This window comes from Argopecten irradians, chromosome 4 (assembly GCF_041381155.1).
Source record: "Argopecten irradians isolate NY chromosome 4, Ai_NY, whole genome shotgun sequence".
NCBI lineage: Eukaryota > Metazoa > Mollusca > Bivalvia > Pectinida > Pectinidae > Argopecten > Argopecten irradians.
In genome coordinates, this window is record NC_091137.1 from 12,319,191 (window position 1) to 12,346,951 (window position 27,761).

General features: G+C 34.3%; 1 protein-coding gene across 1 annotated transcript; it reads left to right on the top strand.

Annotated features, from left to right (window-relative positions):
* Window positions 1-448: 448 nt before the first annotated feature.
* Window positions 449-27,329, top strand: LOC138320632 (beta-1,3-galactosyltransferase 1-like). The gene is made up of 3 exons (XM_069263750.1): window positions 449-650; window positions 10,528-10,769; window positions 25,267-27,329. The coding sequence occupies exon 3, from the start codon at window positions 25,290-25,292 to the stop codon at window positions 26,475-26,477; it is 1,188 nt and encodes a 395-aa protein (XP_069119851.1). The 5' UTR covers window positions 449-650; window positions 10,528-10,769; window positions 25,267-25,289; the 3' UTR covers window positions 26,478-27,329.
* Window positions 27,330-27,761: the final 432 nt, after the last annotated feature.

Genomic DNA, 27,761 nt, shown 5'->3' on the forward strand with positions numbered 1-27,761 from the left:
ATGTCAATCATAGAACTCAAACCATTCGAGTTACGGTATGATAATATGAAAAAATACATTTGTCATAGTGGTGTCTTTTATTCAAATAATTAATTATCGTTAAGAATTAACAGTCTGGAACATATTTTATGCAATAATGTAACATTTCATTTTTCTTACATAGATATTTTATAAAATGTAAACTCATACAATAAATAATAAAGCATATCAAATATTTTACTTCTAATTTTCTTATATCTTTTATGTGGCAAATATGCTATAGGATTTAAACATCGCTCAATGAATGAATGACAACTGACTTGTTTACATATTACACAAAGGAGAGACTTCTACCAGCGTCTGCCAATGGGTATAGTGCCGAGTCTGGAGTGGCCGGGGTAGTAGGCCTGTTATATAGTTTCATTAACTCCCGAACGTGAGATAAGTTAGCCAATAACACTGAGCTTTATCATCTCACTTATCAGGTAGACTGGGGCACAGCCGATCAGATTTCTTTACCCTGCATCGTGTACGTTTGTACGTGCATCGCACACTTCATCTGATCCACGTGTTCCCCCAAACGGATTATTTCCTCCTCCGAAATTTAATTCTACAAAAACTGGAAGAACACCATGATGGGCATGAAATCTCAGACACGAATGGAGTGAGAGGTAGGTCCGATGCCATTAGTAAGATTAATAAAAGGAAGATCAGATTTTCACAGCAAAGCTCGTTTACTTCAATAATAATCACTTTTCTTAAACCTGGAATACTATATAACATGTATACTGTATTTTTTTCTCTTTTTGATTCATTAGCTGTACTGATCAATAGAAATATGCTTTTATTTTGTTGATTTGAAACTATTTACCCATCCTTGTATGTATTTTGTTCTGTTTGTTTCTAATAATGGAGTTTTAAATATTTGGAAAGTTGTGAAGATGTGTTGTAAATGCTGTAACAGATATTGTTACTACAGTAAGCCTGTAGGTTTGCAGGATTTTTTTTATTTTAATAGTCAATCTAATTCCACTACTATACTTCACTAATTTTGTAAATGTTTTATATGCTGGATAAAGTTTGTCTTCATGTCTTCGCAACAAGTAATGCCCTTATTCGCATTATATATACACTGTATATATATATACATATATATATATCCCTTTTATCAAGAAACCCGCGACAAATTATTTTTTCAGAAATAGTTTTGATTTAATTAATTTTGATGTCTACGTTTAACAATAACGATTTTTTCGTTTGTTGAACAAAGGAAATATAAGTGCTTTAATTATAACTAACTCTGGTTCTACCACATCACACGGGAGTGTCCAGATTAAATTTTCCTCACAAAGGTGTTTGAGATACGTATTTGGATAGGCTATTGAAATATCTGTGAGGTGCCTCTTGATATCGCCACTGTAACTTATGAAAGGCGACATACCTGGCACTAAATGCCAAAGGCTAGTTAGCTTACATTGATCATCAACAAACAGGAAACTGATTTAAAACCAAAGCTAAGTTCCATCTTCTAGTATTTTCATCATGATTGTGAAGATGATCATCCCGACAGTTTGATCGAGAAACACTTGTATTCCTAGACAACTGACTTTCCCGCGTTACTTTGGTAAAGTTATAATTAATTGACAGGGATATAGTGGGTGTTAGGTGTGGTCTTGTAACCTTTGTATCAGACAAAATGATCTGGAATCACGACTTTAGTAGCCTGAACTTTTCATGTATGCCAAGGCAGTGAGAGCCAAAATGTGTTGCTTTCTGGCAAGAGGCAGGGTTTGTAGCTAAAAACGGTTTAATTAATAGTAAACGAACATGAATGTCCGCATTATGAAGGATAGAACACTGTAATAACTAATCCAAACGCACTACTCATGGTCATTGACATACACAGGTAGGAGGTTTATAACGTAGATATAACCTGTTATCGCACTTCATGTGAATTTCATCGGGACAAACTGATTTATAGTAATACAATAAAACGATCCCGCATTCTTATCATGAACAGAAAGGGGTTCTGAACATTCCAAGTAGACAGCTCTCGAATTTTAGAATAGTTTTATTCTGACATTTTGAAATCAATGTATGTTGAAGAATAAAGAAATATCCAATAAATTAGGTCTGCTAGGTAAGTGGTGCCACCCATAGGTATTAAACTCGTCTGACAATAAATGTCAATATATATATTGACATTTATTGTCAGACGAGTTTAATACCCATGATGCCACCCACTTTTATTACACGGCGTTTCAGTTGATAGTCAAATTTCACCATCTACAAGACCACGCAATTCGATTCTTTATGTCGCGGTCACCGCATTCTAAATATAGTCAAACCATCAATGGAATTGAGCGTCAAAGTGCTTTCGATGACCAAAATGATTGTTTATCACTGTTTACAATTATTCCACTACTACTTTGGTTATTTTTCAATGTCACTTGTAAATGTGACATACTTAAATACAGCCATCAGCTGTGTGGGCCGAATATAACAGCCTATATCCCCAGAATTCCCTAGATCTAATACAGCAGCCTACATCCCCTGAATTCCGAGCTCCAATACAACAGGATATATCCCCAGAATTCCCTAACTCTAATACAACAGTCTATATCCCTAAATTCCCTAGCTCTTATATAACAGCCTATATCTCTTGAATCCTCTAGCCTTTATAAAACAGTCTGTATCCCCAGAATTCCATAGCTCTTATACAACAGCCTATATCCCCAGAATTCCATAGCTCTTATACAACAGCCTATATCCCCAGAATTCTATAGCTCTTATACAACAGCCTATATCTCCAGAAATCCCTTTCTTTTATACAACAGTCTATATCCCCAGAATTTCCTAGTCTTGTCAAATCAAATAAGACATGAAAGTATAAATTACAATGGAAGGTTGTGCTAAGGCTATAACATGGAGGAAATTTAAAATTCTGTTCTTCCCCTGAAGTTATACATTCAAATCCACATTAATAAATTCAAATCTAATAACCTTATTTTCAATGGAATTTAACTCTAATATGCATGTATATTTAGCTAGTGACAATTAAATCAAAAGTTGCATATAACAAGAATACAAAAATAGTGATCCAACAATTTGTGAACATAGTTGCGATGTTTTAACCCTGTTGCTGGTGATAAAATACTAAAAGGATTTTAAGCAGCACATCAGTGTAAATGCATTTATTATCAGTGTATCATGCTAAAGCAAGACCAGACATATATCAAAGTTTAGTAATAAACGCATGCACGTTAGATTAGCGTATAGTCGAGCAGATAAGTGAGTTACAATACCGTCAGGCGGATTTTATTGTACATATTGGGGGAACATATAAGCTAATCTAGCACAGGGCTACAACATAACAATATAGAATTTCTGAATCAAAGCCAATTTAATTGCTGCAAAAAGGAAGAGCCTCCGGATGTACATTGTATGTCCAGTGATGCAATTGCGAGGCATTCATAAGCATTAATCGTCAGCTCACACGTGCTTTTAAATTCATACCATTCGTATCAAAGATAGACTTTATTTGACACAGTAAACAAAGAGTTTATAATCGGCTACACCTTGAAAATTTAAACAAAAAATAATATATGAAATACACAATACAAATATGGTCATAAATGTATCTTTTCAAAACATATTCTGGGCCATACTTAAAACGATAGTTGTCTATCAAATATCATATCTACATATTCTGTATTCTACTTCTCCGTTTGAATTACAGTAAAGAATCATTATCTTAACACATGTCGTGTATATGATGACTTTGAAGTGTTTTCAATTCAAATATATATTGCTAACTTTTTAAATTTTCGTCAATACTGTAATTTTTGCGTGCGATTTCTTCTCGCGTCGATTGTATATAATATTGAGAGCGATTGTAATCCACAAAAGCATTGTGCACGAAAACAATCAATAACATGTACAAAAGAGCTTTACACCTGAAAATGGCATAAATTACTAGTAAATGCATTGAAAACTCATTTGGTTATGAAAACACACAAAAAAATGGTTTGGAATATGGGGATTTGGGAATGCAAAAAATCCCATTGTCATTTCCTTCCAACAGCCATTTATCAGCTACATATTATCACACAGATGCTGAGCCATGAGTGTGGGTAGGTTTTATCGCCAGATGTGAGGGGATGAGATTGTCAGAGAAAAAACCGGTGTAGCAAACACTTTCAGCTCCTCTGTTTAATAGACAATTAATTATTCTATTATAGGAACCCTAACAAGGTCGAGACATCACGGAAATTGTAACAGTTCCCTCACCACATTTGTGTTTTATTTGGAGGCTGTGCCCACAACACTTCCCACTAGAGGCCACCTGTCCCACTGCTAGTGAGCTTCATACTGTTGTAAGCAACATTAGCTCACATTTACCGTCTTATTAAACCGCCATCATAACAAATTTTTATTCATGTAATATGCAAGCGGGAATAATTGGACAACGAATTCCTATGCACCACTCCAATCAACTCTTCGCAAATTTTTATTATTACGTAACTAAAAGATTAATCAGGCTGGTTTTAGCTTGATGGCGGAATCTGTCGTAGAGGAAAATACATTGCTGAATGAATTGTCCGGATTTATCATTTTAAGCACATGTTGATAACTGAAACTTGATTTCTGTTTTGTACGGCGTGTTGCAGAAGTAATATCTCAAAGAAATGAAAAGAAACTAGCACACAAGCCCTGCAGCCTACAAATTCCCTTTTGCTTCTATGTTTACCAGAATTAAGGAATACAACTCATTGTTGTAATACATTACATCAATTAATTTGGAATTATATCATAAAATCACACTCAAAGAGATAAAAGAATAATAGCAATACAAGTTAATTTCTTTAAAATGTTACAAAATCAGCAATATCAGTTGATATAAGAATATCTCTTCCAATTAGAAATATGCCCTGTATTAGGATTTGAAGTTGATTTGATAATGGTGTGAGTTCGAGGATAATAACTCTAGTTTTACCAAGCGTCAGACTGGCTAGGCTGAGGCTAGATTTATAGAGATTTTATACCTCGCTTCCCCTGACTTCCCTTCAAGTGGTAACAAGAAGCAGGTGTCTTTGTTCTGGAGGTTCCTTGATCCCGTCAGGACGACCAATCCCCTGTGTCCAGTTACAGGATGATTAAAATATTGTATAGAGACGCTGTATATGTGATTTTGACATAACATACGGTGCATAACTTGAACGATGAACGATGTACCATTTATCCATTTGTCCTTACTTTAATTAATAAAAAACTCCTATAAATCAACCAAGGGTCCTTTACTTCCCCATAATCATTATAATGTTAAAACCTTATTAAATGGTAGTCAAGTTTGTGTTGAAGATATAGATACATAATTATTACATCAGTATCCATAACTGAAACCAATAGATTTACATAAGTTCCACTACAGTGAAGGATAGGTTGAGGAAATATTTAATGATTATGTTAAATGTATCATCATTTTGAATATTGCAACAAAATTTGTAAAAATGAAGATAATGTACAGATTGTTCATTTTACAGGCTAGCTGGTTTGTTTTGTTTAACGTCCCCGTAACAGCTATCGTCATTTAGATAAAGGTTTTGGCAGCATATTTGTCGTATCAATGAAACTGCGCAATTTGTCGTATCAATGCAACTGCGCAACATTCAATACTTAGTATACTTTTTATTGGTCCTGCTGTTCAATAATATAATACTAGTATTTTATCATACCTTTGATGCATTAAGATTGTGGAAGGTGAAAACTGATTAAAAGATGGTCCGTGGTCAGAAAATATTTTACCGCTGCCAAGTATTTTAATTGTTTTTATATCAAATCAACAACGCTTTCGTGAAGTTTCACAGAAATGAAAAAATGGAATCTTGACCTTCCAAAATGTAGCCTAATAACTCGAAAACTAATAGTCTGCGACCCTTTTTAGTTAAATGTCATGTAATATCACACAGCAGCAGTCATTATGTTCAAAATTCATCGATGCATCAATTGATTTTTTATACATGTACTTCATTTATTACACCTTTTATAAATCTAAAAAGCATAAGTTTAAAATAAACTTGCATTGACAGCTTTAATATTCTTTCTAAACTACATGTAAAAGTTTATATTAGAACTGGCTCGGCCAGTACGTATTGTACATGGTATGTCTTTCTGAGTTGCTTCATTTCCTACTGGCTTCGTTAGTCCTAGAACGCATATTGCTTTTGTCATTAACATTCCCCGGCCAGCGTCCATCCGTCATGTTTCATTTAGAAGTCGGTAGTTCTAAGTGATGGGCCAATGTCACAATGACCTAGAAATCGCACAGATAGTCTTGGCACAGAAAAGGGATATTGATTATTAATATTCATATAATTCGGTAAAATTTTTGAGTCCTTATCATGCTTTGGGTAGGTTGATAAATACACTCGGATAATGAAACTTAATGACTTAAACCACGTGAACTAGCCTCCAACCAAAACTATTATAGAACGGAGTGTAGAAATCATTTAGAAAATTTCATTATGGTCTTTTTTAGATGTTCGGTAAGCCTGGCTTTTAATTTGAAAAACACTTATAAATGGTACAAAACATGAGCTAAAATAAGATGGTATAAAAATAAGATAGGTAATAATTGTTAAATTGATTAGTGGAATGAGATCGTGATTTGTGTCCCACTATCGACACATTGACGTCTCATAGTTCCAGTGAAGTAATAATTAATGAGGTAAATAGTACTGACCCCTTCTTCCCAATTCACACACTTCTGCTAAGCAGTTCCCACCCAGTGATAATTAATGGATGGAGGCAGGGGTTAGATAGAATGATCAGTAGATAACGTACAGTTTCCAACGGTGTATTGCAGTTCCTCCATTAAACCATGAACCCTGGCCCCTCTATCTATCTGTAAGTGACGGGACAGACAGGCCTGTTGGTCATTAACTTCGCTCTATTTCAGTTTGTTCGTCCCAACTAGATAAAACGGTCCATCATTCTCATTACTGCATTCATCACTAAAACTTTGAACCAAACATGCCTGCATCATAATGATGGTACTTCCATGATTTCCATCATGCCCCCATATTATCGACTAATCAGCATGCGATCAGCTGTCCATAAGTAACAACTGTGCCTGACCAGTAAGCGTTCAGCTGTCCGGGACTGACCACCGTGGCCAATCATCTGTCCACACCCTGTTGAGAAGGGTAAACAGTTTGACTGATGGCGCGAGAGAGAGGTTATAGGGCGATAAATGACCACAGCAAATTCAGTGCTGTTCATTATCTGGCCGACTAGTGTCAATTACTGCAGGGGTCTGGCACCAGTTCGTTAGCTACGGTTGGTGGTCAATGTCAGACTCGTAAGGAGCAACAAACAAACTGATGTAACTGGCTAAATACTTCAAGACGTTTTTGGTTATGTCCGATACAGTAATGAACTTTATTTCCTTTGAAAATACTTACACAGGAAAAGACTTTTTACAACAGTGAAAAAAATCATTGACAACAACAACAAAAATAATAATAAGCAACAAATGGGGAAAACCAGCGTTTTTCTTTGCAACAACAAAAATAACTATCAACAATAAGAACAACAGATAAAAAACGTTTTTTTCTCTATGCTATTTTTGTAGATCACTCGTAGGAAAGCTTAACTTACTTGAGAGGGGAAAGGCTAACTAAACAGAACGCCAGTTATGTTCGGTTCTTACATAAGTTTCGCATGCATCAGTGAGATAAAACTAGCTTCATTTCTACCATACCTTTGTGATAAAAGAACTTACTTCAACGTTCAAAGAGCTAGGGAAATTCTTTTATTCAACAATGAATTGGTACGTGAGTGAAAGCACGAAGTCTATAAACATGATATATAAAAGCAATGTTTTAGAAGTAGATACGGATAGATGTTTTAGCTGATAGGTTATACTTCTAGCTGACTGATCCACATGACTGCTATAGTGTTATCTCCCAGTAATCTCCAGGCACCAGTTGGCTTCAGTTTTTCATCGGTTCCTTTAAAATCCGCCTTATCTGTAATCCTAGTTGATTTGAAATCTCCAACAGAAGGAGTATATCCCTCCGTTCTAAAGACGAGATATCCTAGCCCAAACTGACACCGTTACCATAACATCAACTTCCTAACCTTAAAAATTATCTTTTAGTTCAAGCATATTTTTTTAAAGCTGTTCTGCTAATTGGATTTGCCTGTTTTAATTTGTTTAAGATTCACGTGTCTACATAAAACCAAACTGTAAACTAGAGTAAGTATTTCCTACTCATGCCACTGGGTCTTGCATGAGGACCCGACTCTATGTTGTACAGTGTACGTGGCTATATATTTTGGGCAAGACTTAGTGTGACAAAAAAAAAGGAAAAGAAATCTTTAGTAGAGCATGATTTTAATGCTTCCTGTTTTTGGTGATGAATGAAATACTACAGACCTATATCTTAGTGGATATTTTATCATGGTGGACACTTTGCCATAATCAAAAGACGCTAAGAGGAATAAATAAAATTTCTGGTTTGTTTTGTGTTTCAGCTAACCTCCTCAGGAAAGGCCATGTGCCTTGTGTCACTTTTAAAGATAAAGTCTATTTAATTTCACGGAATTGTCGAATCGGTCCTGTAGCTGGTAGAGAAAACAAACACCAACCCCTACCCTTCTCCTCCTCCCCCTCTCACTTCCCCTGGCTTCCTTCTCCGATTTTGATACCATTTTGACGGAGTTGCCAAAGTAAATTGACTAATGTTACCAAACGTATCACAGATAGCCTTCTAAATGTAGGTCTATATATACTTACTCACGTGGAATTTGATCTGGGTTCTGTGCCAGTATATCTAGGATTTTTCTTTAAAAAACGTTGGATGTCGGTTTTTTTTTATTAAATTGTTGAGTAGTGACTCATTCGTTGTATCCTCGTGTTTTAAGTCAACCCAGGATATAAACTATGTAAAATGAAACATTTTCAGCTTATTTTTTGTTTTGATTTTGTCAGTTTCTTTTTTTTCTTTTATATAAATCTTTTTAAAGTATTAATTCTCGCAGGAAATCCGATCGCCTGACTACAAAACGTTATGAATACAACATCTTGAAATTTCTGTCAGTTTTTGGGTGTTTTTTCTAAAGATGATTTGAGTTGTATAACTAAATATAATTCATCTTAGCTTGCCCGTAAAAAGAAATTTCGTAATAACTATACGTACATCACCACAACCTGTCTGTGAATATTTCGAGGCTTCAAATTTTGCAGCAGCTAGACATTTTAAACAGGTGCCTGTGTAGATTGTTTGACAGATAGCACAAAGTATTTTATGTTCCAACTGAAAGACAAGTCATCATGGTGCACCTAACACCCCTCTAGACCCGAAGTGTTGGCATCATGTGAAATACAGCCCATGAGGGGCCAGTGCGGTCCTCATCGTCTAGACGAAGACATTGTGTTTTTATTTTGGTACACAATTTTATATTTGGTCTTAACTAACATGTAACCATCAGATTATTTATAGACTATCTTCTGTTCACTAAATGCCAAATTAGCAAAAATTACTTATTTATTTTCATTCTAAATTATATCGCCGTATTTTGAAATTTAGAATCAAACATGATTTAAATTTATAAAGAATTATAGAGACGGTCAAACTAGAGCAAAAGACATGCGCATGCATTCTTCGGTAAATAATATAAGACTCTTTCATATGTGGATATGAAGGATATTGTGACCCCGAGGGTAGAATATCCCTATCCTTCATACCCACTTATGAAAGAGTATTTTTCTTTCATACCTCGACGTTTTATTGCAATTTTACAACTATAATATCCCACCGTTTTGAAATAAATTCAAAGAAATCCACGACTGAAAGTCAATTGCCCATACATGAAAAATTGCGCGATATTTCCAACCAAAATTCCGTTGTTTGCATCTCTTGTAGTAAAAGCAGTCAAGTTTGTGAAAAAAATGTTAAAATTTTACCGAGGAAATAGAAATTTTGTTGCCGCCGTGACGTCACGAGGCTTTATTGTATGGGCAGCCATGCAATACAGCCTCAGGCGACATGAGTGCATGCCCTTGACCAGCCAGTATTACACTATTATGAAAGAAAATATAATTTTTAATACACGCTTTCGTTTTAAAAATCAATCAGAGAAGTAAACAATATCACTAAATATTCCAACTTTTGGGTAAATAGTCGGTTATAGTGTGTTTATTAAAAGAAAAAGCATTGTTATACGTAAGGCACTTATCGATCATTCGTGTTTTCTGTAATTTCAGGGTGTGGTTAAGAACAGGTTATTACTTTGCATTGCAGTTTAAAACCACGACCATTGCCCAATGAACAACACATTTATAACAAAATTTGTTACGAATGCCAAAATAAATTACACTCTTCCTTCCACTAGGGTGATATGATGATGTGTTGGTTTTCTATATTTTTGCAAATGAGAGTTGTATCATTATAAATACAAACAGCCACTGTGTATGGAGTAGTGCCAGTCCGCCGTGTAGTGAATGCGCTTCGCTGTAGTAACAAAATCTTGTTGACTTTTCAGGCTGAAATCATTCGGCGTGGAATCGCCAAAGGTTGAGGGACTGTATCGTGGAGAAATGTGAAAATGGCAAAAATGAAAGTGGAATGCATCTAGTGGCGGGGATTTTATTTCGTTATTGGCATCATTAGGCATTGTGTGTAGACAATTACAAATTGTTACGGAGATTCCAGGAATCAGCGGCATTAGTAACGGTCGCTAAGGAAAGCTACTGATGTGATGAATAGGAGATTTGTGTCAGAAAGGTAACTATCTCTGTATATATTGTTACTCCAGATGTTGACATCATACATCTTAATTAAACCTACACATGGCAATATTAGCTTCAGCTGGTGTGAGAAACTTTAGTACTATTTTGAGGTTTTATGGTGTATTCTTTTTGAAATAGGCTCATAATACTCAAATAAAATAAGATTTATACTTTAAACACTATCCAAGACAGAAATAGATACAAATGTATAATGAAAAAGTTTTATTAACTATAAGTATTGCAGTACTACCCATTGACTGTTTGTGATCATAACACGTAAAAATGAAATTATATTTCCCTATGGCTAAAAGAAACATATCAAGTGACGATGTCTGGAACATTTTTGTTGAATACATATTTTCCTTAAATCTACAATATTTTAGTTATAAATATAACAAAAAAAAATATTTAAGCTCAAAATGGCTCTCCTACCTTATGGATACTCAGCGGTGAATTTTTTTTTCCATTGCTCCACCGCTGACAAAAAGTATTTTTTCACTATCAAAAACAGGAGCTGACGATTAAGTATTTTTCTTCAGTTACAAAAGTTACTTACTTTACACCGTTACCATCACTGAAAAGTTTGAGCTTTTAATTTGACTTCAAGTTAAAAATATGAAAAATAATTAATTGCATCCCGAAAAAATTCCATGGTACTATATCCTATATGGAATGAAGTACTGATTGCGCATGTACCAAAGGCAAAATAAATTATCTTTTATTATTTGTTGTGTTAATTAGTCATATATATACACAATTAAACGCCAATTATTGTTAAAATGATGAATATCATTTATGCTCTGTCGGCGGTGGAGCATCTTTAAGTTAATTAAATTGTGTTTGTTTTCCTGTTATATATGTATACACAAAACTGTGTTTTAAATTTGAAAATGCCATTTTGTCCTTTATACCTTTCCAAAAACATTGATCATTTACTATTTATAAACTATTGAACATTTAGTTTCTATGGCGATGCTTACACTCCAATGATGACTCATTCCTGTGGATATAATTGCCTATTTACGGATATCATAATTCATATTAATCTGGGAAAGGTTTTATGAGATGATCATGAGGTGAAATATAAATGTTAGTGTATCTTATCTTCATAATGGATGGAATCTGACGTTATGTATTTGAAAGCATAGAAAGGTATTTATTTTGTGTCTATTTCATTTTGTAATTCAATGTACATACTAGTTAAATGCAAAATATGTAAATACATATCAATTAATCAAACATATGGTATTTTTCAAAATGCTATCGTCCAGACTTTCAAGATGTTTTTGTTGTATAAAATACCAGCCATCCTGTTTGTTTTATTTAAAACATCGATTATTTTGTTTAGTTAAAAACAACGGAAACAGTTTGTATCTTGACAACACTTGTTTTACCCGATAATAAATCCTTACAAATATACTGTGCTCAAAAATAAAATGTGTCAAGTCAACTAAGTTTAGATATCGGTGATTCTAGGCTATTGTCAAATGGGTAACTAGTTATCCTAAAGTGAGATATCTGAATTTTCTTTCAACATTTTAGCGTCCGTTTGTAAGACTTTAAATTTGTTTGATTGATTCAAGACACTTAGATGGGATGAGTTGCTAGGTAACAACTACCGATTAGTTTGTCTGAATGACTTGTTTTATTTAAAGAACATTTTAAACACGTATTTCTCGTATAAGCCTTATTTCTCCGCTGATAAAGTCTTTATCTTTATAAAACATTAGGGAATGCAAAAGTATCGTTATCTTCAAAATTTTAGATAACCTTAAAAATATTTAGATCACACGAAGGGAGATCACTACAATATATGAGAACAATATTTTCATTATACACACATTCATCAGCCTGTCGGTCATTGCTATCCCGCCTTTTCAGTTACTGAATGTCCGTCACTTGACTTGCCAATTAAACCCCATGAGACTAGAAAACTCTGAATGACCCCTGAACTGGCACACTTTTCATGTTAAGTTTTCTAAACTGAATTCCCTCTAACAGGTTGCTAATGGTGACGACACTTACTGTGAGAATATTTATTTCATCATGAAGCCATGTGAAATATCACATTACTGCCCTCTATTACATGCTGACTAATTAGTTTCCATATCCCAAGTGTTGAATCGTCTAACCTTCCTAAAGTGAGCATTGCGTCAAAGCCCATTTCAACATATACTTTCAGGATTTCAACCTACAGACATATGTACTTAAAATTCTTGTTCTATCCAACTAACAACATTTTGACATGGAACACACTTATGGAGCTTTTTGAAGTGTTGAAATTCCGGTTAACATATCCACTCTATCAGAACGTGCCAGTTAGTGGGTATCTATGTTAAAATTCGCCAGCACAGGCCATGTTAGAAGGTACGGAAACGGATACCAATTTCAGAAGTTCGGCAACTAAACTAAAGCTAGGCGTCTATCATGTCTATTTTGACCCACTACCGTCGCTATTTATCAGAACTGACAGTTTTGATCCGTGAAACTAAAGGAAGTGCATGTACAAGGCACTTAATTCAACAAAGAGATTTTTATTAGATGCTCAAATAAAGACACGCCGGAACGAAATAAAGCAATTACCAATAAGCTTCTATGGAGTAAGGTTGATTTACTCGGGATACAGGCTCCCCTCGTCTGCCAATAAACCTATATTTTGTAGTAGTTATATTTTATATATCATATATCATGTATATTGACACAACTATGGAGTAAGGTCATTCGATAGAAGAGGGCAAATATTCACATGTTCTATTTTACGATTGGAAAAGTTGTTGGCAGTGAAGACGATAGGAGGGGCGGTAGGAGGGGCGGTAGCGGTGAAATATCAGCTGTGATACTATAAAATTTGAACAATGGAAATGAACTATTTTGCAAAAGGTTTTGGTGTTGATAAGATGATGTATTTAATGACCCTGATCGCTACAAGATAAAGCAAAACAACAGTAACGTTTTGAGATGTAGCTAACATCAAGGGACCCCAGCGACAAATTATTTTGGCCCACGGATCCGTGTCTTGTATGTTTGCGTTAGCATCTAAGCAGATCAGTGACTTTTGAACATGATTTTCCGAGGAAGCATAAACATTGAAAGTCAAACTAAGGATGATAAGTGTTCCGAGCGACAGGGGACACGGAAAAGCAATCAAGACATTCCTGGCAACGACTACATAATGTTTTATCCGTATGCTCTAGAATGGCACTTCCACCAAGCGTGAAACTGACTAGGACTAATACATGGATTCTCATTAAAGCGGCTCGCCCTGTCCTGTAGAACTATTTATCAGTCTACGGCCATTGCTGTGTGAACGAAAGTGCTGATATGAATAGGTGTACTGAAGACTGACTATAATAGGTTCTCTTTCCAGACTATTCTATAATAAAAGATCGAAAGGTTCAAGGTTTAAGCCAGGATCATTCCATTTGGTAATCAATCGAATAGAGGAATTTAGTAAGCCAAATTATGTTATGTTGAAATAGCACACAATTTATAAGTGATGTCACTTATACAATGGGTAGCCAAGAAACCTATTTTCGGCTAATTGTGATTGTCGAATAAAACGTTTAATTGCTTATACCAAGAAATAAGCAGATAGATGTTAGCCTACATACTGATAGGCAGACTATCATTGGAATTTTTGCTTTTGTGTTTTTAGATTTTGGTTAAAGTGGAATTCATCCAGTTCATAAAGACTGCAATGTAGTTTAAATTTGCTTGTCATCAAGATTAGTTTGCATCTATGATAAGAGTTCCTCTTTGTTTCGATCGGGTTCACTCTGGATAAAACAATTAACTATATATCCATCGTTCATTCCTTTTTCTTTTAACATGTGGCTATAAAGTATATTATTCGATTCACACAACTTGCACACAATGTTGATGGCCGAAGACCAAATGTTTAAACAAATAACGAATTCTTCGGAATAACAACAGCATATGAAAATGTATAGTTCAACTTTTTTCGTGAGTGATCGAAGCAGGCTTTTACTAGAATACGAGCATCAATACAAGTCAATGAATGTATAAACATTTTAAAAGACATGATGCTAAGTAATATACATGCACATGTATGTTAAATGAAAGCCACAGATAAATGTTCCTACATTCTATTGTTCTAAATCTCGCTTTTTTCGTTCTGATTATTCCCTAATCCAAAAAGGCCTCTATTTGAATTGCTAAAAGATTTGGTGTTTTTCACATTTTTTTGTCTCGCTGTAACATTCTCTGTGATGAAAAGAATATTGTTTTAATATTCAAAGAAATTCTCCAACTTGTTATAAATATCAGGAGAATGGCTTTCTGACTTACCGTAGCATTCGTTTTAATGCGTTTCATTGGTAAGGAAGCCATCTTGTGTGCTCTTCACAAATGCAAAGAATGTTGAAAGCTAGCTTTTATTTCTCGTTACATAATGAAAATGAAAAGCTTGTAATTGCGATCAGTTATTTTAAACGGAGCATATGTTTTTCATATCAACAAGATTTTGGGATACCCTGGTCTGACCGCAGTTTAACAGTCTACCTCAAACGCAAATGAGATATTCCTAAAATTCCTATTCCGCTGGATGGGAGACACCGGTTACGTAGCTTACATATAAACACTGTTTATAATAGAGTTGGTGGGGAGGAGAGGGGGAGGAGAAGGTCGGGGCTTCCCCCGGGGGACAATTAAAGCGATTGCTTCACATTATCTATCAGCTGTCTCATTATACCGTTAGTAACGCCCCATGATTCAATTAAACACGCAGAGTTAATTAACAACAAATGAATAGGTCTTTGTAGCCAGGCTAAGGCTTTCTCATATAGAACATTCCTGATTGTGTGAACCCGGTGGTTGTCTGACAGCCGTGTAGGAAAACTGGTGGACTGAATCACTCTTGTGGTAGTGATAGTTGAACAGATATATATATATATTGTTATGTTTAAGTCGTATATTACAATAAAGCCTCAACACTTATACATTATATACTGAATATAATCAATAAGCCACAGAAATGAGAAAGGTCAGTATTAAGCTATAATAGGTATAATCGGGCTATAATAAACATGAGATGTGTTCTTCAGGGGTAGAATCAGCACTGTGTATTAGACATAACTTAGGAAAAACGTCTTTTTATTATCACCAGACAAGTATATTGTAAATACTGAAAACCACTTTATTTCTCCGAGATTCAAATTATTGCGTTATATTGGAAGAGAGCACGAATCGGGCGAATTCAAATGTTTCGCAAATATTTTTAAGATGATTGTAAATGCATGATTGTCAGTAAGATCCCCTAGTCACGAATTTATGTATTGGCGAATATGCTGGAATCTGTGAATACGCCAAAATTTCCTCCGCGAAAATAAAATAATTTACGGTATAAGACCAGTATAACTATATAATGAAACTTTATTATAATGCTCAACAGGCTATGTACGATTATGTAACGCCGATTCTGTGTTGACTGTTTAATGCCCTGCTATATGAGATTATAGTGCTGTATCTTGCTTCCGTTACGCGAGTGCTAAAGTGAGGATCATCATCAATCCCTCATCACGCTGTAAAAAGCCATGTTTTGGCAGATGGCGGAAACAAGTCGGCTGGGAACTTATGTTATATCAGTGTTCTCCAATACCCGGACAAATATCCATCTGTCAGATTGGCAGAGAGGAGTTTCCTTGTATATTACAACAGATAGACTGGCCACCAGGATTTCCTCAGTAGAACTAGATTATCGCCACATAACAGTGTTCTCCAATACCCGGACAAATATCCATCCGTTAGATTAGCAGAGAGGAGTTTCCTTGTATATTACAACAGATAGGCTGGCCTCCAGGATTTCCTCAGTAGAACTAGATTATCGCCACATATCAGTGTTCTCCAATACCCGGACAACTATCCATCTGTTAGATTGGCAGAGAGGAGTTTCCTTGTATATTACAACAGATAGACTGGCCACCAGGATTTCCTCAGTAGAACTAGATTATCGTCATATATCAGTGTTCTCCAATACCAGGACAACTATCCATCTGTTAGATTGGCAGAGAGGAGTTTCCTTGTATATTACAACAGATAGACTGGCCACCAGGATTTCCTCAGTAGAACTAGATTATCGCCATAGATTGAAAAATTATCAAGCCAAATATTTATGATCTTTTTAATATTTTAGACACTGGGACCAGTCTATACAACAGAAAAGACTCAATCGTCACTGGAAATTGAAATTATGTTCCTTTTCCCTTACTTATGAACTGTTGAAATGAATTGCAATCGAAAACCTAAAGAATTTTTTTCCCCATATTTTCATCTTCATGATCAGCATGATTGTTTAATTAAAGGTTTGATAGTAGGAATGTTAGATAGCAACCTTTTTCATTTGATATGTAATTGTGTATACCTTTTATCTTTTATTATATTATGTTACTATATGAATACCAAATTACTATTATTAAACCACTTCTTACCAAAATTGATAAGTTTCCTCACATAAAATGTTAGACTGGCCACCAATATCTAGAATATTGGGGAAAAAATCGCTAAAATTTGATTATTTTGTCTCTACTTCATGTCTGATTCAATCTAAGGGGAGATAATATAGTAAAGAACTCTGCTGAGAAAGTCAATTTAGGGTCTGGTGGTCAGTCTAATGATATGTTGTTGTCGTCATTTTATTACATTGCCCATAATTAGCACTGAAGGATATGTTAAATACTATGAAAGCAGTTAGGGTCGCATTTTGTCATTTTATCTTGACTTTCCTAATTGAATTGTTCTTTGAAACTGTACGTGTTGTCAGTTTGTAAAGTTCATTTGTGTTATACGGTATTGATGACCATATTTGATTTTTTTGTTGATGTATGTTTCAGACAACAGACATATTTATAATTATGTCACTGTAAAAGTTATCTTATTCGTATCAGCATTAAATAATCTTTGATTGGTATTCTTTTTTTTCTTTGTTTGTATAATTTTTATAACATACGGGTGAAACTCCACTGGGTTTTGCGATATTCACGTTATAAGTTTATAAATATATGTCATTGAAAACTAAAATAATAAAATAATTTCATTATCTATTGTTTAATGTTAAACTTTAACTTTTTGTTAACTTGTTTCAGTGGGTATCACTGGTGCTTGTTTTCTGTGGACAAACAAACACGTGCGTCGAAAGTATTAAAATCATTATTAGAACTAAGATAAAATGCGCAGTAAAATCGTAGGAAACATTCCTGATTCTACAAACGTGATAAGTGTGTGGTTAGACTTGGAGAAATGGAACTCTTCATTGAAAAAAAAATCGGGCGTAGACTGGGCATTATCTTCAATATAGATCTAAAATATCCCAGTTTTGATTCCCCCGTTGAGAACTTTAAAGGGGCAGCTGCTAGTTAAGATATGTACTATATCAGTGGTATATATAGAACCAAGACACACTCACTGGAGAACCTCTGATAAAGCACAGAGAAAATTTGTAATCACTCGAAAATCTTCCATCAGAAAACTGAAAATGGATATTTTACGTTCATTTGATGTCGCCATTTTGTCGTTATCAAAGACATCATGTCTGACTCATCTGTTTGGGTGGAAGCGTCAGGAAATCTTATCATGGTCTTCCGGATCAAATTTCTCCTGGGTGTAGATCTTTCAGTGTATAGGATTTCTTTGATTAAGTTCTCTATATACCAGTTTTATAGAATGACACTAATGCTATTAACATTATTTATAAAACTTGGACAAAACAAAACTTTTTTTCAATCGTGACGTCATAACTCTAATACGCTACCAAGTCCATTGCCTGTACTACACACACGTGCAATTTCTGGTTCTATACCGGTTACAGGTTCGGTTACCTAATGTCGTGATACTACACATAAGCTATTGCTGTTCTATATCAAGCACAAATTTTATTTACCCAATGTCGTGGTACTAAACACGAGCAGATACTCGTTATCGTTACACAGATTGCCATCTGTTGATAGCCTCAATCATTCAGCAAACACAGCGCAGCCCTTCATCAACAAGCCACCATCCATCGTCATTGACTCGATAGAGAACGTTACATCAACACCAAATCAACAGTAGAATTAAATGGTGCTAAGAACATTCGCGCATATTACATTTAATACCTCAATGGCGACGCCATCGGAATTCCTCCGTAAAATGATGCTATTGGTACGAGGTTAGAAGCTATCTTAATAAGTATATAGAAATGATATGTAATACTTAAGAAAGTAAATTGTCTCGAGCCTTTCTATGCAACTAATATTACCCTTTACAATAATGTTTCTGAAACTTGGTGTGCACCTTTTATTGCTATCCCCAAAGCGTGTATTTGTCAAAGAATGTGTTTAACGAGTATCGTCTAGACTATCCTGAACTTAAAGTCAAATTGAGTTCGATTGGTAAAGCAGTCACCTCTTCAGACTTACAGGACACTAAAGAGACTTTTATATTCTTCTTGACCTACTAAATTATTTTCCTTTAGTTTTATAACATTTACACTTGTTGTTTGGAGTAGATTTAAGATGAAAAGGCACAAAACGATAGAGGTCTTCTGCAAATTGGAAAAATATGGTAACGGTAGTCGGCAGTATGTTTATCTGATGTTTGGTGGAGGGGTGAACTACTCAAAGGCGTGAATCCTTTTCAAAGTTTACATGCAGCAGTCATTGCAATGGGAAAAGTCAGTCAATTAACAAATACACCCAAGTAAATAAAATGAAAATAAAATAAATTGAAATAAATAATTTTTATAATACTCAGGAATTTGCTGTTCTGGAATGTCTTTATATGAACCTAACCCAATCATCGCCTCTATCTTTTCAATAACGCTGGTCTAAAGACCATTTCATGTTCTGGAATATAACCAAAGTATCAACGCTGTATCTCCCAGAAGTACTTTCCCATAGAATCTGGATTATCGTCCAATTATCCACGCTGTATCCACCATAAGTGTTCGAGGTGTGTATTATCGTGCCGCTGTACACATAAACAACGACCCAAACCATAACACTTTTCATTTCGGCGGCAATATTTACACAGACAACAATTCATTACAACTCATAAACAGCGCGGCACGTCTACTGGTATCAGCGTACTAACATATGTAAAGGGTCACGTGTTTACGCGTGAAAACAACTGGTAAGCTAGGGTTCGGAAAGTCAAGAGTTATTGATGGAACGTAGTTGGGGTCATGAAGAAGGGAGTCATTCCGAAATATTTTGAATAGAAATCACAGGTTTTGTTTCTATGTAAAAAGTGCAATTGGTGGTAATTTTTAATGTATTAAAGAATTACTTAATTAATTTGCTGAAACTAATTATTTAAATATGGCCTCGGGTACAACAGGACTAATTACGACTAAGCCTTTGAAATATTTGTGTATATAAGTATGCCCCTGTCTCTGCACAATTTTCATATGGTGAGGAGGGGAGAGTGCCATTTAAAGTTATGGGTAGTTGTTCTCTAATACCTACCACTGTACCCATTGTTATACTTACATAGTATATATACATATAGATGCATTGACGGCGGTAAAAAATGGAATGCTATATGATACATCGTAAAATTAATTTTTAATACCAAATAAGGACCATATATTCTATCGATGAGCTTATTTGTTATTTTTATTTTTAATTATCTTTTTATTCCTATCTTATAACTGTACATTCGGGTTATAGTCTGTATCATGTTAAGTATTTTATTTCACAGAAATGAATTGCAATCGAAAACCCAAAGATTTTTTTTTCCCATGAAAATAATACCACATGAAAAAAATTGAAAGATAAAATAACATAAAAACAAAAACATACAATGTTTATACAAAAATAATGAATGTAGAATATCAATTAAATTAAAAATATATTATTTTCATGTTCATGATCAGCATGATTGTTTAATTAAAGGTTTGATAGTAGGAATGTTAGATAGCAACCTTTTTCATTTGATATGTAATTGTGTATACCTTTTATCTTTTATTATATTATGTTACTATATGAATACCAAATTACTATTATTAAACCACTTCTTACCAAAATTGATAAGTTTCCTCACATAAAATGTTAGACTGGCCACCAATATCTAGAATATTGGGAAAAAAATCGCTAAAATTTGATTATTTTGTCTCTACTTCATGTCTGATTCAATCTAAGGGGAGATAATATAGTAAAGAACTCTGCTGAGAAAGTCAATTTAGGGTCTGGTGGTCAGTCTAATGATATGTTGTTGTCGTCATTTTATTACATTGCCCATAATTAGCACTGAAGGATATGTTAAATACTATGAAAGCAGTTAGGGTCGCATTTTGTCATTTTATCTTGACTTTCCTAATTGAATTGTTCTTTGAAACTGTACGTGTTGTCAGTTTGTAAAGTTCATTTGTTATACGGTATTGATGACCATATTTGATTTTTTTGTTGATGTATGTTTCAGACAACAGACATATTTATAATTATGTCACTGTAAAAGTTATCTTATTCGTATCAGCATTAAATAATCTTTGATTGGTATTCTTTTTTTTCTTTGTATAATTTTTATAACATACGGGTGAAACTCCACTGGGTTTTGCGATATTCACGTTATAAGTTTATAAATATATGTCATTGAAAACTAAAATAATAAAATAATTTCATTATCTATTGTTTAATGTTAAACTTTAACTTTTTGTTAACTTGTTTCAGTGGGTATCACTGGTGCTTGTTTTCTGTGGACAAACAAACACGTGCGTCGAAAGTATTAAAATCATTATTAGAACTAAGATAAAATGCGCAGTAAAATCGTAGGAAACATTCCTGATTCTACAAACGTGATAAGTGTGTGGTTAGACTTGGAGAAATGGAACTCTTCATTGAAAAAAAAATCGGGCGTAGACTGGGCATTATCTTCAATATAGATCTAAAATATCCCAGTTTTGATTCCCCCGTTGAGAACTTTAAAGGGGCAGCTGCTAGTTAAGATATGTACTATATCAGTGGTATATATAGAACCAAGACACACTCACTGGAGAACCTCTGATAAAGCACAGAGAAAATTTGTAATCACTCGAAAATCTTCCATCAGAAAACTGAAAATGGATATTTTACGTTCATTTGATGTCGCCATTTTGTCGTTATCAAAGACATCATGTCTGACTCATCTGTTTGGGTGGAAGCGTCAGGAAATCTTATCATGGTCTTCCGGATCAAATTTCTCCTGGGTGTAGATCTTTCAGTGTATAGGATTTCTTTGATTAAGTTCTCTATATACCAGTTTTATAGAATGACACTAATGCTATTAACATTATTTATAAAACTTGGACAAAACAAAACTTTTTTTCAATCGTGACGTCATAACTCTAATACGCTACCAAGTCCATTGCCTGTACTACACACACGTGCAATTTCTGGTTCTATACCGGTTACAGGTTCGGTTACCTAATGTCGTGATACTACACATAAGCTATTGCTGTTCTATATCAAGCACAAATTTTATTTACCCAATGTCGTGGTACTAAACACGAGCAGATACTCGTTATCGTTACACAGATTGCCATCTGTTGATAGCCTCAATCATTCAGCAAACACAGCGCAGCCCTTCATCAACAAGCCACCATCCATCGTCATTGACTCGATAGAGAACGTTACATCAACACCAAATCAACAGTAGAATTAAATGGTGCTAAGAATATTCGCGCATATTACATTTAATACCTCAATGGCGACGCCATCGGAATTCCTCCGTAAAATGATGCTATTGGTACGAGGTTAGAAGCTATCTTAATAAGTATATAGAAATGATATGTAATACTTAAGAAAGTAAATTGTCTCGAGCCTTTCTATGCAACTAATATTACCCTTTACAATAATGTTTCTGAAACTTGGTGTGCACCTTTTATTGCTATCCCCAAAGCGTGTATTTGTCAAAGAATGTGTTTAACGAGTATCGTCTAGACTATCCTGAACTTAAAGTCAAATTGAGTTCGATTGGTAAAGCAGTCACCTCTTCAGACTTACAGGACACTAAAGAGACTTTTATATTCTTCTTGACCTACTAAATTATTTTCCTTTAGTTTTATAACATTTACACTTGTTGTTTGGAGTAGATTTAAGATGAAAAGGCACAAAACGATAGAGGTCTTCTGCAAATTGGAAAAATATGGTAACGGTAGTCGGCAGTATGTTTATCTGATGTTTGGTGGAGGGTGAACTACTCAAAGGCGTGAATCCTTTTCAAAGTTTACATGCAGCAGTCATTGCAATGGGAAAAGTCAGTCAATTAACAAATACACCCAAGTAAATAAAATGAAAATAAAATAAATTGAAATAAATAATTTTTATAATACTCAGGAATTTGCTGTTCTGGAATGTCTTTATATGAACCTAACCCAATCATCGCCTCTATCTTTTCAATAACGCTGGTCTAAAGACCATTTCATGTTCTGGAATATAACCAAAGTATCAACGCTGTATCTCCCAGAAGTACTTTCCCATAGAATCTGGATTATCGTCCAATTATCCACGCTGTATCCACCATAAGTGTTCGAGGTGTGTATTATCGTGCCGCTGTACACATAAACAACGACCCAAACCATAACACTTTTCATTTCGGCGGCAATATTTACACAGACAACAATTCATTACAACTCATAAACAGCGCGGCACGTCTACTGGTATCAGCGTACTAACATATGTAAAGGGTCACGTGTTTACGCGTGAAAACAACTGGTAAGCTAGGGTTCGGAAAGTCAAGAGTTATTGATGGAACGTAGTTGGGGTCATGAAGAAGGGAGTCATTCCGAAATATTTTGAATAGAAATCACAGGTTTTGTTTCTATGTAAAAAGTGCAATTGGTGGTAATTTTTAATGTATTAAAGAATTACTTAATTAATTTGCTGAAACTAATTATTTAAATATGGCCTCGGGTACAACAGGACTAATTACGACTAAGCCTTTGAAATATTTGTGTATATAAGTATGCCCCTGTCTCTGCACAATTTTCATAAGGAGGAGTGCCATTTAAAGTTATGGGTAGTTGTTCTCTAATACCTACCACTGTACCCATTGTTATACTTACATAGTATATATACATATAGATGCATTGACGGCGGTAAAAAATGGAATGCTATATGATACATCGTAAAATTAATTTTAATACCAAATAAGGACCATATATTCTATCGATGAGCTTATTTGTTATTTTTATTTTTAATTATCTTTTTATTCCTATCTTATAACTGTACATTCGGGTTATAGTCTGTATCATGTTAAGTATTTTATTTCAACATACAAGATAATAACAATTATATCGACACTATTTCGCATAGATATCTGGTGAAATAATATTAATAGACACAAAATGATACTAAGTAATTGATATAACGGGTAAACATAAAATGCAATAAACATAGAAAATGTTATAGGGGTGATAATGATACGTTTTATTTTTCATTTTAGAGAATTTTTCTAGAAAGGAAATAAATAATCATAATATTACATTTATATATAGATACATAGTATCAAGATGAATGTGAGATGAATTAAAACCAAATAACCATGTACATGAAAATAATACCACATGAAAAAAATTGAAAGATAAAATAACATAAAAACAAAAACATACAATGTTTATACAAAAATACTGAATGTAGAATATCAATTAAATATAAAATATACAAACGATATTATGAATGTTGTAATTTTCATACTAACACATCAAGAAGAGCTTTTTATATACATGTATTATTAATTACCAAAAGTTACAAGCAATGGTTTTTAATGGATTACTGAAGAGAATATTCACGTCAAAATTTTCTCCCAGTTACGGCATATATAACTTTAATAAAATGTGAAATATTCCTTATGGATGTATAATAGAGAATCCGAGATAATGTATTCTGTAGTATGAAAACTTTTAATGTACAGTAGTGTGAATCCCTATATTGTGTACTGCAATACTGTATTTTTGTTTGTAAGTATATCTGAGACTATCTATCTAGACTATTTATGTTGAAGAAAGCTTTCATTTTTATCTTGGAGTAGCTATTCTTATATGTAGCTTTGAATCCTCCAACGCGTGCAGTGACAAATAGTTTTAATTATATATCGAAAAGAAATATTTGTTTAAAAAAAGTCCTTTGTGTTATGAGAAGTGAATCGTGACAAGTGAGGTAAGTATACAAAGACTAGACTGTTTGACGTTTAAATGACGTCGCATATGTCGGCTATGGTTTTAGACAATACCACAAAACGACCACGAAGGACGCTCATTTATTGTGACCATTTTAGTGTTTCGCCACTAACATGGAGGTAATGAAATAGGCATATATCCGGCGATTCAGTACGTAAAAAAAGGGAAAAGGGCCTGTGCTTGACCAACGCCAAAACTATTCAATCATGGAAAAGAAATCGCTATTGTAAATTGAACATATATTCTGTAATCTTTAAAGTTTTGCATTAAGTGTAAGGACTAAGTAAGATCAGTTATTGTCTGTACATGTAGGTGTTTGCTATTTATTTTTTATTTCTATTTTCAGGGCTCTCAGAGGATCTTCTGAAGATGGAAGCTAAAACAAACTACAAAACTATAATTGCCCTGGTGTTCTGTCTCAGCTTTATGTTTAACTTGTTGGCGTATTTGACATACGACGCAAGCAGATCACTGTCGATACTCCGAGCACACACACTGCAGGACAACACCAGATTCCTGTTCTCATCAGAAGGAGAGCGCAGCGAAAGTCGTCTGGTAAATTCATTTGCACCTCTTGCAATTGTCGAAAAAGGAACTGTCAAAATAAGTGCACAGCAATTCTTAAAAGCTAGATTAAAATCTCCAGAGGTTTTATCGAGAAAACTCCAAGAAGAAGACATTTCAACTGGCGATCAGGATAATTCGAATGCAACCTTTGGTAATATAAGCAATCCTCATGATTATAATTACGTAATCAACGAACCTCAACTATGCAGGCGAGACAACTCACCTGATTTAATCATCATGGTTTGTACGAGTCTTGCAGGGTTTGCAAGAAGACAGGCAATTCGAAACACGTGGGGATTATATTTGAAAGAGCTAACAACTGTGAAAATGATATTTTTTCTTGGAGTACAAAGCAATGAAAATGTTCAAGATAAAGTGTTTACAGAAAGTAAAGCATATCATGATATCATACAGGAAGATTTTAAAGATTCATATAGAAACTTATCGCTCAAATCAGTCGGAGCACTTAAGTGGATGAAAGATTATTGTGGAATGGCCAAATTCGGTTTAAAAATTGATGACGATATTTTTGTGAACATTCCAAATCTCATGGATGTCTTATCGAAAGTGACACACCCTCGCATCATAATTGGACATCTTTTTGTCGGCGCTCGTCCTATACAGAACAGACACTCAAAGTGGCACACGGCAAAGGAGGACTTCCCCCGGGACGTCTATCCACCATACGTTTCGGGAACCTGCTACATTTTGTCACGACAAGCAGCAATAGATATCTACCATACATCATTATACACAAAGCTCTTCTGGCTGGAGGATATTTATATCACAGGAATTTGTGCAGAAAGGGCAAAAATTAAACTTGTTCACGAATCTGAAATTACTTATATGACACGTGAAGTTAGCGGTTGTGCATTTGAACACGCGCTAACGGGACATGAAGTTAAACCACACGAAATGTATAAAATTTACAGTGAATTGACGGACCCAAATCTCGAGTGCCTTAATGGTTCATCGCCAACCGTATCGTAACGTTATTGTCTACGTTCTATTTTACCATATATTTCACAATTTAACTTTTCAATTTTATACATATCAGCGAAGCACAATCATACCATTTGGTGTTTCATTATCATTTTTTAGTTTTGGTGGGGATGGGGATAATGTCTAGTGATAAAACACGCGTGACTGGACATACTGGGAGGAGGAGGGTTACCGAACTATTCAGGGAAGGATGGATCTAAAACATTTTATAAGGGGTAGGGTCGTATTGGCAAATTTAAGATTTGTAATCGTCTAGTAAGATAAGATATGGCTGTAACGTTGTATAAACAGTACAATGTCTTACACAGTAATCGTATTTGTAACTTCATATCGGCAAATGTTTACTAAAGTAAATGAAGCTTTTTATTCTGGCAACATATCGAAAATTCAAACTTTTTTATTTTAAGCATTAAAGTGTTTTCATAAAACAGTATATTGGAATCATATTTCGATAACAATAGTTACGTCATTATACTACAATATAGTTCGCCATCCTCCTATAGCATAATACATGCCCTAACATGTATGCATATTAACAACTGACCTTGTCACACCAATAGACATTAAACTTGGATTCGCAGCGAGGTTCTAATAGTGTGAATGTGCAGGATGAAAGATAGCAGCTATATGATTAAGGATTAACCTTATCAATTACACATGATTGTATAAATCTTTGAAAATTGGACAAGTAGCTTTTTAAAGTAAAAATGACGTAACACGTATGTTGAAATTATTGAGTACGTGATATATTATGCAATGATATTGTTGATTTATTTGTTTATTTTTTTATACTGATTGATCTGTGATAATTTAAATAATTGATTAAATTGATTAAGATTATTCGTGTGTTGTTTTCAGTGTTCATTAAATCGCCAGTTCCCCACCATAACTTCTTGCTGACTTCATACTTTTTCATGACAAATTTGTGGACAACGTTTAGAGCAAGTTGAATCTAAAAATTAAGAAACCAAGCAAACCAAAGAAGGTGAATCTTTGCGCCAATAACGAAATCAAATATAAACATTAATTTTTTCTCTGTTTTTTTTTTTTTTATTTATTTATTTTGGTACTTTTCTTTTACAATATATAAACGTACCTACAATTCCACTTCATACTGCCATATTCAATATGACCACAACTCGGTCGTGTTGTACATGAAATCAGTGTATTTTTTTAATTGTTATATATTTCAGAGAGTCCATTCATAAGTACAGATGTAAATTATTCAGTTTAAACACTAAGTACTAGTTGTCTTTATTTTACTCCATGTTT

Excerpts from the sequence above, each read along its gene's own strand:
- LOC138320632 (XM_069263750.1), top strand. The coding sequence starts at position 25,290 with ATGGAAGCTAAAACAAACTACAAAACTATAATTGCCCTGGTGTTCTGT.